The sequence below is a fragment of the Panthera leo genome, chromosome D1, assembly GCF_018350215.1.
Source record: "Panthera leo isolate Ple1 chromosome D1, P.leo_Ple1_pat1.1, whole genome shotgun sequence".
Taxonomy (NCBI): Eukaryota; Metazoa; Chordata; class Mammalia; order Carnivora; family Felidae; genus Panthera; species Panthera leo.
The window spans coordinates 57,801,834-57,814,539 of record NC_056688.1 but is presented as its reverse complement, the minus strand read 5'-3'; the positions used below and the strand labels follow the sequence as shown (position 1 = coordinate 57,814,539).

At 37.7% G+C, this 12,706-nt stretch overlaps 1 protein-coding gene across 1 annotated transcript in view; it reads left to right on the top strand.

Annotated features, from left to right (window-relative positions):
- The first annotated feature begins 1,187 nt into the window (after nt 1-1,187).
- MRPL48 (mitochondrial ribosomal protein L48) overlaps nt 1,188-12,706 on the top strand; it is a 46,153-nt gene continuing 34,634 nt past the window's right edge. The window contains exons 1-3 of the mRNA XM_042905859.1: nt 1,188-1,391; nt 3,679-3,731; nt 6,600-6,637. Coding sequence (XP_042761793.1) covers nt 1,299-1,391; nt 3,679-3,731; nt 6,600-6,637 — 184 coding nt within the window. The 5' untranslated portion in view covers nt 1,188-1,298. The remainder of the gene's footprint in view (nt 1,392-3,678; nt 3,732-6,599; nt 6,638-12,706) is intronic.

Here is a 12,706-nt window from a genome sequence, read left to right as displayed (position 1 = left end):
TTCAGTTGCTTTCATGGGCCCCTGACTCACTGTTGTCACCACTCACCCTGGGGTTCTGGGTGTGTGAAGATACTCATTCCGTATAGATTTCTCCCCATGACTTCAATTCTCTGTAGATGCGCAGTCCCCTGGTTCTTGGCTCCTGAGCTCATGGCACAAGTATTTTTGTAACCCACTGCAGCAGCTGTGTCCTCATTCATTCATTCATTCACTAGCGTCACCACCTCCTCTCCCATTTGCTGTGGAGCTATCGCTGCTTTTCATTTGCTGATTGGGGGGGAGTGGGTATTTGTGGATACAGTCCCAAAATAGATTACTTTTGTTCTGATAAATAATGCCGAGCATCGCAGGGAAGAGGAATCACATTTCCCAGAGCTGAAAGGGAGAGTTCACGCTACAATTTGAATGTCTTCCAGAAAGTTGTCAACCCTTAATCCTGGCTTTTAGATAATTAAATCCTTTGCTTTTGTGGAGACTCAGAAATCTGAATGATTAAAGTGAAAAATCAGTGTCCTCTAGATCTTTCTTCCCATCCAATTCTTCTGTATGAGGTAACCCACTTAATATATTTTCTTCACTCATTTCTATTCTGTTTGTCACGGTTGATAGACCTTGGGCCTGGAGGAATCTTAGGCTAATCTGCTCCAGCTTCACAGAGGGGAAGTACTGGCCAAGGTGTGATGGTGGAGCTGGAGCTCCTGTCTCCCAAGGCTCCCCGTTGCCTACCTGCTTTTTATGCTGGCTAATATTAGGTTAAGCATATTGTGCACATAATTACAAAGTCTTTTAGTATCTGGTTAATTGCAGTTTTAAGGATTGCCTATGCATTTTGCCTTTCCTTCCATCTATTCATATCCTTTCCAATCTTCATGACCTCACATTCTCTGAGAGACTTTTCCTAAATTTGATCACCCCCAGCCCAATTTCTTAAGCACTAACACATATGAGAGAGGATATAGAATGGTGGGAAAATTATGGACTTTAGAGTCAGAGAATTCTAAGATTGTATGCTAGTTCTGATAGTGGCTGTTTGACTTTGGGTAGATTACTTAACCTCCATTTCTTCAACTGTAAAATGAGGTAATAATACTTATTCTGATTCAGATGCATGGTAGGTACTCAACAAAATAGATGTGGGTGCTTAATAAATGGCATTCACTTTCTAATCACTTATTTATTCACAAAAACAAACCTTGACTGAAAGTCTACAATGTGCCTGAGAAGAATACAACATGACCTCTGCCCCTGAGGAGCTCTTAGTTTAGCATAGTGGTGTATGGGTGAATCTTCTGGGGAGAATGTTCATGACTTTGAGCAGATTCTCAGTGTCTGTATCACCCCAAACGCTAAGAACTTCTCCTGGCCATCTCCACCTGAATTTCTTGCCAGAGGTGCTTATTATTCGTATCACCTATTTTGTCTTAAATCATATAATGCTTGTGGTATATTGCTTAGCTGTTTATTTTTATTTTATTTTATTTTTTAAGGCTTATTTATTTTTTAGAGAGAGAGTGCAAGAGGGAGAGGGGCAGAGAGAGAGAGGGAGACAGGATCCCAGGTAGGCTCTGCACTGACTGCAGCCAGCTGGATGCCGGGCTCAAAGTCATGAACCATGAGATCCTGACCTGAGCCAAAGTCAGACAGAAGCTCAACCAACCAAGCCACCCAGGTGCCCACTTAGCTGTTTAATATAGATGTATGTCTGTATCTCCAGCCATTCAAACTCCTACAGGACAGGGATTATGCTTACATTTTTTTAGCAGCTCTGTTGAGATACAATTCATATACCATACAATTCACCCATTTAACGTGTACAATTCAATGGCTTTTAATATATTCAGAGTATGGGGTGCCTGGCTGGCTCATCCAGTAGAGTATGGAAGAGCATGTGTTCAAGCCCTATGTTGGGCTTAGAGATTACTTTAAAACACACACACACACACACACACACACACACACACACACACACACAGAGTGTGCATCCTTCACTACAGTCTATTTTAGAACATTTTGGTCACCCCAAAAAGAAACCCCATATCCCTTAGGTGTCATCCCCACCATCTCAGACTCTAGCTGTAGGCAACCACTAATCTACTTTCTTTCTCAATAGGTTTGCCTGTTTTGGGTATTTCATATAAATGGAGTCATACAATATCTGGCTCTTTGTGACTGGCTTCTTTCACTTAGTGTAATATTTTCAAAGTCTGTCTATGTTGTTACATTTGTTTTTATATTCCCTTTAATACTTAGCACAGTAGTTGGCATATAACAGCCTTTTAAAAAATAAAATTTATTTTATTATATTAAAAAAACTATTTTTTTGTTGTTTATCTTGAGAGAGAGAGAGTGTGTGTGAGCAGGGGAGGGGCAGAGAGAGAGGGAGAGAGAGAATCCCAAGCAGGCTCTGTGCTGTCAGCACAAAGCTTGATACCGGGCTCGATCTTACGAGTCATGAGATCATGACCTGAGCTAAGATCAAGAGTCGGAAGCTTAACCAACTGAGCCATCCAGGCACCCCAAAATAAAATTTATTTTAGAATAGTTTTAGAATTACAGAAAAGTTGCAACGATAGTACAGAGAATTTCCACATACCACACATCCAGTTTTGACTATTATTATCTTACACTTTTCATAAATTAATTAACTGATACTGATATATTATTAACTAAAGTCCATCTTTTTTCCTATTTCTTTCATTTTTTTAAAATCTAATGTCATTTTTCTGTTCCAGGATTCCATCCAGGATATTATATTACATTTAGTCATTACATTTAGTCACCACGTCTCCTTAGGCTTCTCTTATCTATGACAGTTTCTCAGACTTTCTTTGTGTAATAGGTTTCTAACATGTACATGTTGAAGGGATTTAAATTGTTACCCGTAGAGGACAGGACTGTCTCTTTATATTAGAGAGTCTTAGGACATTTAGTATTTATTATCTAGTTACTTTATAAAAAGACCTCTATGTTAAACACTCCCTTAGTAAAGTTATACCACTGATCTTTCAAGTGGATGCCAGTAGGGCAGAGTGAGCTTGAAATAACTGGGGAGGGTGGAAACTCAGGGAAGTTGCCACTGCTACTGTCTCCTGTCATTGTTTTGTTGATATTGGCATTTATTATTATTATTATTATTATTATTATTATTATTATTGAGACTGTGCTGTAACAGAGGCATAGCCTCTGGAATAAAACAGTCCTGTTAGGCCCTTATTAGCTGTAATTTCTTAGAATATAAATTCTGTGGGCCTCAGCTGTCTCACCTGTAAAATTGCCTTGCAGTGTGTTGAAAATTAAGGAAGAATTAAGAAAGTCCCTTGCATGGTGCCTGTGCTTGGCAGATGCATAGTTGTTGATTGATATTAGAAAAAAATTAGATTAAATTGGAAAGGGAAAATAAGGTAAAAAAAAAAAAAAGAGCAGCATGGGAAGAGAACTTCTGGGTGTTTTGTTTTGTTTTGTTTTGTTTTAGCATTTTCTATAGTGGGTGGAATAAGAAAGAAGATGACTTTGGTTTGCCTACATATTTGTTGTCAACTGAAGGACATCATCTTTGCTAGACAAGAGCCTTTGGGTTCTTTTTGGTTTGTGTGCTTTGAGTTTCTAGCGTCTTTTTGAAGAAGTGCTTGGAAGGCTATGAATGGTTAAGGTTGTCCTAACATGGCTATTTTGCTGTAGGTGCTGTGTCCAAGGAATGATACCATTTTTAAGCAAGTCTCTTCTCTCTTAAGGTAAGGATATTAATAACAGTGGTTAAATATAACCAATATTTGCACTCGGCTAGGGTTTACCCATCATTTGTCTTTCATCATCTCCACTTGTGTGTCTGCTAAACATCTCAAGTATTAACTCTCCTGCCATTTTTCTCTTTCCCCATTCTCAGTAAATGACAACTCCATTCATGTAGTTGCCCAGGCCAAAGTTCTTGCAGTCAGTCTTGACACTGTTATTTTTCTCACTGTACATCCAATTCTTTAACAAATCCTCTCAGCTCTACTTATGAAATATACACAGAATCAGACCATTTCTCACCTCCAGTTTCAGGTCTCATGTTTTCTGTTTTGCTAAACTACTAGGGACCAGTTCCTTCTAATCTTCCTTATTACCATCATCCTGCCTCCTAACTGTTCCTCCTTCTTTTTGATTTTAGCATGAAGGATAGAAGACAAAACTTAGTTTGTATTTGACAAAACTTAGTTTTGTCTTCTAATCGGAGTGGTCCATTTATTTATTAATGTTTTTTGTTTATTTTGATAGAGGAAGAGAGAGAGAGGGGGAGAGAGAGAGAGAGAGAGAGAGAGAGAGAGAGAGAGAGAGAGAATCCCAAGCAAGCTCTGAGCTGTCAGTGCAGAACCCGATGTGGGGCTTGAACTTATGACCAGGGAAATCATGACCTGAGCCAAACTCGAATCGGAGGCTTAACCAGCTGAGCCACCCAGGTGCCCCCAGAGTGGTTCTTTTTAAAATCAAGTTTCTCTCTCAGAACTCTCCAACGGTATCCCATCTTACTCAAAATAAAATCTACACTCCACCATATCCTGCAAGGCTTTACATAATCTGTTCCCTCATCCGCATACTACTACTTACTCAGTTTTAGCCACACTGGTGGCTCCCTTTCTAGTCCTTGATGATCTAAGCACTCTCCTGAACCCCAGGATCTTTGCCCATTCTTCCCTTAGATATCCATATGGCTTGACCCCCTTACCTTATTCAGGTTTGTGCCCAGATGTCATCTTATCAGAGAGGTCTGCAATGACTACCCTATGTAAAATAGCTCCCTCCACCCCAATCCGACTTTATTTCCTTACCTTGCTTTGTTTTTCTTCATTGCAGGTATCATCACCTGACACATTTTATATATATTGTATGTGTACAGATACCAGATATTTAAATTGTCTTCCCTATCTGTCCCCTAGAATATAAGTATCATGTAGATAAGGATTTTGTTAGTGTTGTTTCCTGCTGTATCCTTAGAGCCTAGAATGGTGTCTTGCACATAGTAGGCATTTAATAAATATTTGTTTAATGAACGAATAGATCCTTATAGTGATCTCGTGAAACAGGTCATATTATCTTAATTTTATACATAAATAACTTAGGTACAGAGAGGTAAATTAATTGCTCTAAGATGACATAGCTAATATGTTGTTGGAGTTAGGATTCAAACCCAAGTTCTTTTTTCACTGCCTTGCATATATAGTTTGCTACCTCCCATCTTCTCTAAATGATAATGAATGGCATTTGGTGGTTTATTTCTCTATTCAGTAGAGATATTCACTGAGTGTTTTATGTGTGGCGGCCATATAATATAAAACAATGAATTGTATATTTCCCTGGACCACATGACAGTCATGAGCCTGAATGATTTCTTTAATCCTTTACATTTATTGAGGCCTCTCTCCTATTATTCCCTTTCCATCTTAATCTATTTTTCCATCATTAATCAGTCAACTCTTCAATAAGTAGTTACTATAGAACCATTTTACATGTTCTCTCTAATCTTCACAAAAACATGACAGGACAAATATAAATATTGTCATTTTACAAAAGAGGAAACTGGCTCAGAGAGTTTAAGATAGATTTTCAATCTCATGGGATTATACTATTATTATCTGCATTTTAAAGAGGAGATAACTGAGTTACAGAGATCTAAAAAACTTGTTGAAGGTCACAGTTTGAACATGGTAGAGTCAGCATTTAATCACGGATCTGCTGGTCTCCCAACTTGTTCTGCAATTTAGTTTCAAAACTTCGCAGGATGCTGAACCTGATAACCTAGTGAGCTGACAGAGCCGTATTATTCTCTTCCATGTTCTTTGGTTTCTGTATTCAGTCTGCAGTCATTGCTGTCCTTTCCTCTCCACTCCCTGAGCATGTTCTAATAATGCAAGACTACCACCTCACTAGTTCTTTTGCCTCAGTCTCACCTCTTCCCATTCATTGCTCACCTGCTGCCAAGGTTAACTTTCCAAAGCTTAAACTTGATCATGTCACTCCTGTGCTTAAACTCGGCTAGGAGCTTCCCACTGCCTATACAGAGTAAAGACCAAACTCTTTATCACAGCATACGAGGTTCTTCCTCACCTGGCCCAGGAGAACCTCTTTCACCAACTCCCCTTTTCCCTGCTGCTTAAGTTCTACCCATATCCAGCTGCTTGCTGTTCCCCAAACATACCACTTTCATACCTCTGCCTGGAATGCTTTTCCTTAAGGCTAAATAGTTGAGAACAGTTCTTCATTTTTAAAACTCCAGTCAAACAGTTTTACCCCCTCTAGCAGAAATGACCACATTTTCCTTCATGTTCCACCAAATCTTGTATAAGTTTTCATTCTGGATCAGCAATGTATTGTGGCTCACATTTGTTTACATGTCTCTCTCCCAACTAGACTATAGAGAGAGACATTTTACTTATTTTTATATCCTTAGGATGTCTGGCACACAATAGCACCTAATAATGTTTGTGGAAAGACGGGAAAGAGGGAATAAGGGAATTTCTAGCATTGACTTATCCTTAATGAGAGGCATACACGTTTTGGTAATGGTATAGATTAAATGTGGGTATCTAATTTTATTCAGCATACTCTTTCCCTCTTTTTAGATTCAGAACTTCAGGAGAAAATCCCATCTGTTCTGCAGGTATGTGGTTATTTCCTGATATAGTCTGCCTGCTTTAAGTGACCCTCTAATGATCTGTAATAATTTTGTCTAGAAAGATTCCTAACATATCTTTGAGAAGAGTGGCTGGGACCACATTCCACCCCTCACGTGGAATTGGGCAATGGGCAAGAATCTAAAGTAGTGGTTAAGAGCAAGAGCTCTATAGGAAGTTTGGATTCCAGCTCTACCGCATACTTACTCTGTGACCTTTGGCTACCTCACCATAGCTTACTTTCTTCACTTAAAACAATGAGGATAATTATAGTACAAACTACAGTGAATTATTTGAAGATTCAATGAGATAAAATACCTAAAATTAATTATTATAATTGTAATTGCTACTATTTCAGACCTGTATTTCATGTCTATCATCTACCAGGCAAGGGCTTTTCTTACAGTATTTTGTCCAAAATAAATGTCCATTCAATCTGATTAACTCAATAAATTTCAATCTGCTTCAACCCAATTACTTGCCCTTTTTGCTTTGTCTATTATGTGAGAAGTTTCAAAGTAGCTGTTTGATTTTAATGACATCTGTCATCTGCCTAAAGAGTCAGAGGCAAAGGAAAGGGAGAAAAGAAGGGAACTAACGTTTACTGAGCGCCTCACATATGTCAGCAGTACATAAAGAGGTTTTACATCTATTATTTTTCTTCAGAAGATGGCAGCAGTATGTAGAGCATCACCATTTCTACCAGCCCCACTGCCCAGCATCTCAAAATATGAGCTTATTTTTACTTATTCATTCTCTCAACAAACATTTATTGTACCAAGATGTGTTTCAGGTGCTGGGATACAACGTTGAGAGGATACAGTCCTTGCCATTTGGAAAGCTTACAGTCTTGAAAGAATTTTTTCCCTAAGAACATACAGTGAACACTTTTCTATCCACCAATTATTTATTTATTTTTAATTATTATTCATTTTTTTGAAGAAAGACAGTGTGAGCAGGAGAGGGGCAGAGAGAGAGGGAGACACAGAATCTAAAGCAGGCTCCAGGCTCTGAGCTGTCAGCACAGAGCCCAACGTGGGGCTCAAACCCATGAACAGTGAGATCATGACCTGAGCCGAAGTCGGACGCTTAACCGACTGAGCCACCCAGGTGCCTCTCTACCCATCATTTAGAGTAATTTGTTGTTAACATTTTGCTTTCTCTATCAGGCATCATGACACTTCACTCTTAAACAGCTCAGCATTTCTAGAAGTAAGAACATTCTCTACATTCTGTTAAAGAACTGCAATACTATCATCTCACTCAGGAAAATTAATAGTAATGCTCCCATATCATCTAATACTCTATCCATTTCAGTAATTACCTGCAAAATGTCTTTTCTGGGCATTGTTTATAACCAAAAGCCTGTGAAATTTCCCACTTTGTATTTCACTGTTATGTCACTTTTAATCTAGAGCAGTTCTACCACTTTTATTTCTCTCTAATAGTAACATTAAAAAAAATAATTTATTGTCAAGTTAGCTAACATACAGTGCATACAGTGTGCTTTTGGCTACGGGAGTAGATTCCCATGATTCATCACTTACATAACAGTAACTTTTTGACTAGGTCAGACCATCTGTCTTATAGAATGTCCTCCCTTCTTGATTTGTCTGATTGTTTCCTACTGGTGTTGTAGAACATGTTCTGTCTCCTTCCTACAACCTGGAAGTTAGATCTAAAAGCTTGACAAGATTTAAATTAAACCATTTAAGCAAGAAAATTTCATAACAGATGCCCTGAACTTCATTTTTTAAAAAATGTTTATTTATTTTTGAGAGAGTACAAATGGGGGAGGGGTAGAGAGAGAAGAAGACAGAAGATCTGAAGCAGGTTCCCTGCTGACAGCAGAGAGATGGATGCAGGACTAGAACTCACGAACCAACCATGAGATCATGACCTGAGCCCAAGTCAGACGCTTAACCAACTGAGCCACCCAGGTGCCCCGATTCAGGTGCCCTGAACTTCATATGGCATCCTCTCAGGAGATTTAAAAAAAATAACTAAGAATATCTAATTATAAAATTGAAAGACATGCATTTAAAGAACATGGGAAATAAACATACATATACACAAGAAGCTGAAGTAGACAGAAAATAAAAATAATACTATTCAGAAATTATTGTTTAAAAAAAAAGTTATTGTTTAACATTTTGTTGTGTATCCTAACAGGTCTTTTTCTAGGCATTTATATCTCTTTCTCCATAGATATATACATACATACATACATACATAAGTAGGTGGATAGAGGGATGGATTTTGTTTGTTTTGCAGTGATGGGAACAAATGATGTAATGTTTTATAATCTTTTTTTTTCTTAATCCATAGTGAATATGTCTCTACTACCTTGAAGATATAAGTATAGTTATTTTGAATGTACTGCCTTATATTGGACAGTTCGAAGGGGAAGATTTTGTTTTTTAATTTTTTTTAACGTTTATTTATTTTTGAGAGAGAGAGACAGATCGTGAGTGGGGCAGGGGCAGGGGCAGAGAGAGGAGTAGGCACAGAATCCGAAGCAGGCTCCAGGCTCTAAGTTGTCAACACAAAGCCTGGAGGCAGGGCCTGAACCCACAAGCAGCAAGATCATGACCTGAGCCAAAGTCGGGATGCTCAACTGACTGAGCTACCCAGGTGCCTGAAGGGAAGATTTTGAGTCTGGCTTTGAACATGTTGAATTGGAGTGCCTATGGGGAGGATAGTAGCCCATTGGATACATTGATACTGAATTCAAATTATAGGTCTGGATTGAAACTGTACATTTGGAAACCATCATATTGTCAATGTTAATTGACGTCATGACAGTGAATGGGATCAAGGCCCAAGAATCAGGCCCTTAGGAACTCCAACATTTAAAAACTGGGTAGAGGGTGAAAGAGATGGCTAATGAGGTTGAAAAAAGGAGGCCAAACTGGTAGGAGAAAACCAGCATAGTATAATTTCATGTCAGACACAAGGAGAATGTTTCAAGAAGGAAAGAGTGGTCAAGTATGTTGGAGTTAGCACTGGGTGCTGCTGAGAGATCATGAAAGATAAGACCCTAACATTCTTTGTCTTTAGCAACATGGAGGTCACTGGTGATCTTAGGAAGGCAGTGTGTTGTGTAGGTGGGGTGGGGCTAGTTGTGGAAGTCAACTGTGAGTTGACAAGTGAATAGGGGTTGGAGAGCTAGAGAAAGCTGTTACAATGTTTTTATGACCTCTGAGCAGGAGCAGAGAGAATTAGAAGGAGGTGGAGAGGAATGTGGGGTCCAGGAAAGGTGTTGTGTTTGTTTTTTTAACGTGTTTTTTTTCTCTTTTACACTTTTTATTTTGAAAGATTAAAAAAATATGGAAGAGAAAAAAAAGATAATATATCACAAAACCCAGATTGGGCAATTACTAACATTTTGCTAGATGTTCATTTTATTTTGTTTCGTTTTGTTTTAAAAAGAGATTATGATCAAGTGCACTTATTTCCCAGCTTTGGTCTCTTCTCTTACCTGTCAATTAGAGGCAAAATTCATTTTGAACTGGTATGTGTTCTGAGTAAAGTTTTTTTTTTTTTTAATTACAATTAAAATTATCAACTAAGAATTGTAAATGCACTTATATGGATGCATAGGATAAACATAAATATAAACTGTACAAAAAGGTGTATGATGAAAAGCTGAATTTTCTGTTTCCCAGTCTTACTTCCCAGTGGTATCTACTGATCACAATTTCGTATATATTTTTCAAGAAGTTGTGTTCATATACGAGCATATATATTTTATGTGTGTATAACTGTGTCTTAATGCTGGACATTTAGGTTGTCCTTAGTTTTTGCTATTTCAAAAAAAATGCTGCAGCAACAATCTTTATACTTCTTTGTGAACTTGTTTCTGTACATCTGTAAGATAAATTCCTGGAATTGAAATTGCTGAGTCAATGGATTGTGATTAAAATTTTTGGTAAGTATCATCAGATTGCCCTTCAGAGAAGCTGTATTAATTTACATTTCTATTCTCTGGTCAAAACTGGGTTTAAAAAAAATCTTATTTTTTTGATAGTAAAAAATTATGCCTCATAATTTACATTTCTTGAGAGAGTTTATCATCTTTCCATATTTTTATTGTCTATTTGTATTTCTTTCCTTATGAACTGCCTGTCTATATTTTTTGCCCATTTTTTTATTGGATTGTTTGCTTTTTCATTTTACATAGTTTTAATATATTAAGGAAATTAGCATTTTTCTGTCATCTCTGCTTTGCATTGCTTCTAGTTATCTGTTTCTTGACTTTTTGTGTTTTTTGTTGGAAAGAAGTTTTACGTTTTTATATACCTAAGTTTATTAATCTTTGATTTCTAGATTTTGATACTTGCTTAGAAAGATATCTGTTCCAGGATTAGTTTAATCTTCATGTTATCTTCTGGTATTTTTTCCCCTTTATATATGTAATCCATCTGGAATTAGAAGTGAGTAGGGATGCAATCCCACCCCCTCCCAAAAAAAATGGGTAGTCAGTTGTTTCAACATTTATCGAAACATCCATTGATTGAAAAATCCATAGGTTGAAACTCATATACTAAGTTTCCATATAGATCTGGGATTATTTTAACTTTGTTCCATTGATTTGTCTGTATATTTGATGCCACTACTAACCCTTCTTTTTTTTTTTTTTTTCTTAATTTTTTTTTTTAACGTTTATTTATTTTTGAGACAGAGAGAGACACAGCGTGAATGGGGGAGGGTCAGAGAGAGGGAGACACAGAATCTGAAACAGGCTCCAGGCTCTGAGCTGTCAGCACAGAGCCCGACGCGGGGCTTGAACTCATGGACCTCGAGATCATGACCTGAGCCGAAGTCGGCCGCTTAACCGACTGAGCCACCCAGGCGCCCCTCTACTAACCTTCTTAATACTACTGGTTACTATAGTTTTATAGTATATTTTAGTATTGAAAGGTACTTAAATCTGAGGCTTTTGGGGGTTTTATTTTGTTTTTAAAGCTAGGATCAAATAGGGCATGTTAAAATCTATTGAAAAAGATCCTGTAGGGATCCTTTTGAGTAAACATAATTTACTCAAACAGTTTTCTATTTAGAGAAATTTAAGCTGTCTCTAGGATTTTTGTTGTTGTTATTGTTCTACTACTTAATTTTATTTATTTATTTATTTATTTATTTATTTATCTATTTAAAATTTACATCCAAATTAGTTAGCATATAGTGCAACAATGATTTCAGGAGTAGATTCCTTAGTGCCCCTTACCCATTTAGCCCATCCCCCCTCCCACAACCCCTCCAGCAACCCTCAGTTTGTTCTCCATATTTATGAGTCTCTTCTGTTTTGTCCCCCTCCCTGTTTTTATATTTTTGTTTCCCTTCCCTTATCTTCATCTGTTTTGTCTCTTAAAGTCCTCATATGAGGGAAGTCATATGATTTTTGTCTTTCTCTGACTGACTTAGCATAATACCCTCCAGTTCCATCCACGTAGTTGCAAAAGGCAAGATTTCATTCTTTTTGATTGCCGAGTAATACTCCATTGTATATATATACCACATCTTCTTTATCCATTCATCCATCGATGGACATTTGGGCTCTTTCCATACTTTGGCTATTGTTGATAGCACTGCTATAAACATTGGGGTGCATGTGTCCCTTCGAAATAGCACACCTGTATCCCTTGGATAAATACCTAGTAGTGCAATTGCTGGGTCATAGGATAGTTCTATTTTTAGTTTTTTGAGGAACCTCTATACTGTTTTCCAGAGTGGCTGCACCAGCTTGCATTCCCATAGGATTTTTCAATGTAAAGAACACTATGATAAACATCCATGTACATCAGTATTTGTATTCTTGTCTGATTATTAACTTAGAATACATTTTTTTTCAAGAATTATTAATGTTTATTTATTTTTGAGAGAGAGAGAGAGAGAGAGAGAGAGAGAGAGACAGAGCTCGAAAGGGGAAGGGCCAGAGAGAGAGGAAGACACAGAATCTGAAGCAGGCTCCAGGCCCCGAACTGTCAGCACAGAGCCTGATGTGGGGCTTGAACTCATGAACCGCGAGGTCATGACCTGAGCCAAAGTTGTAC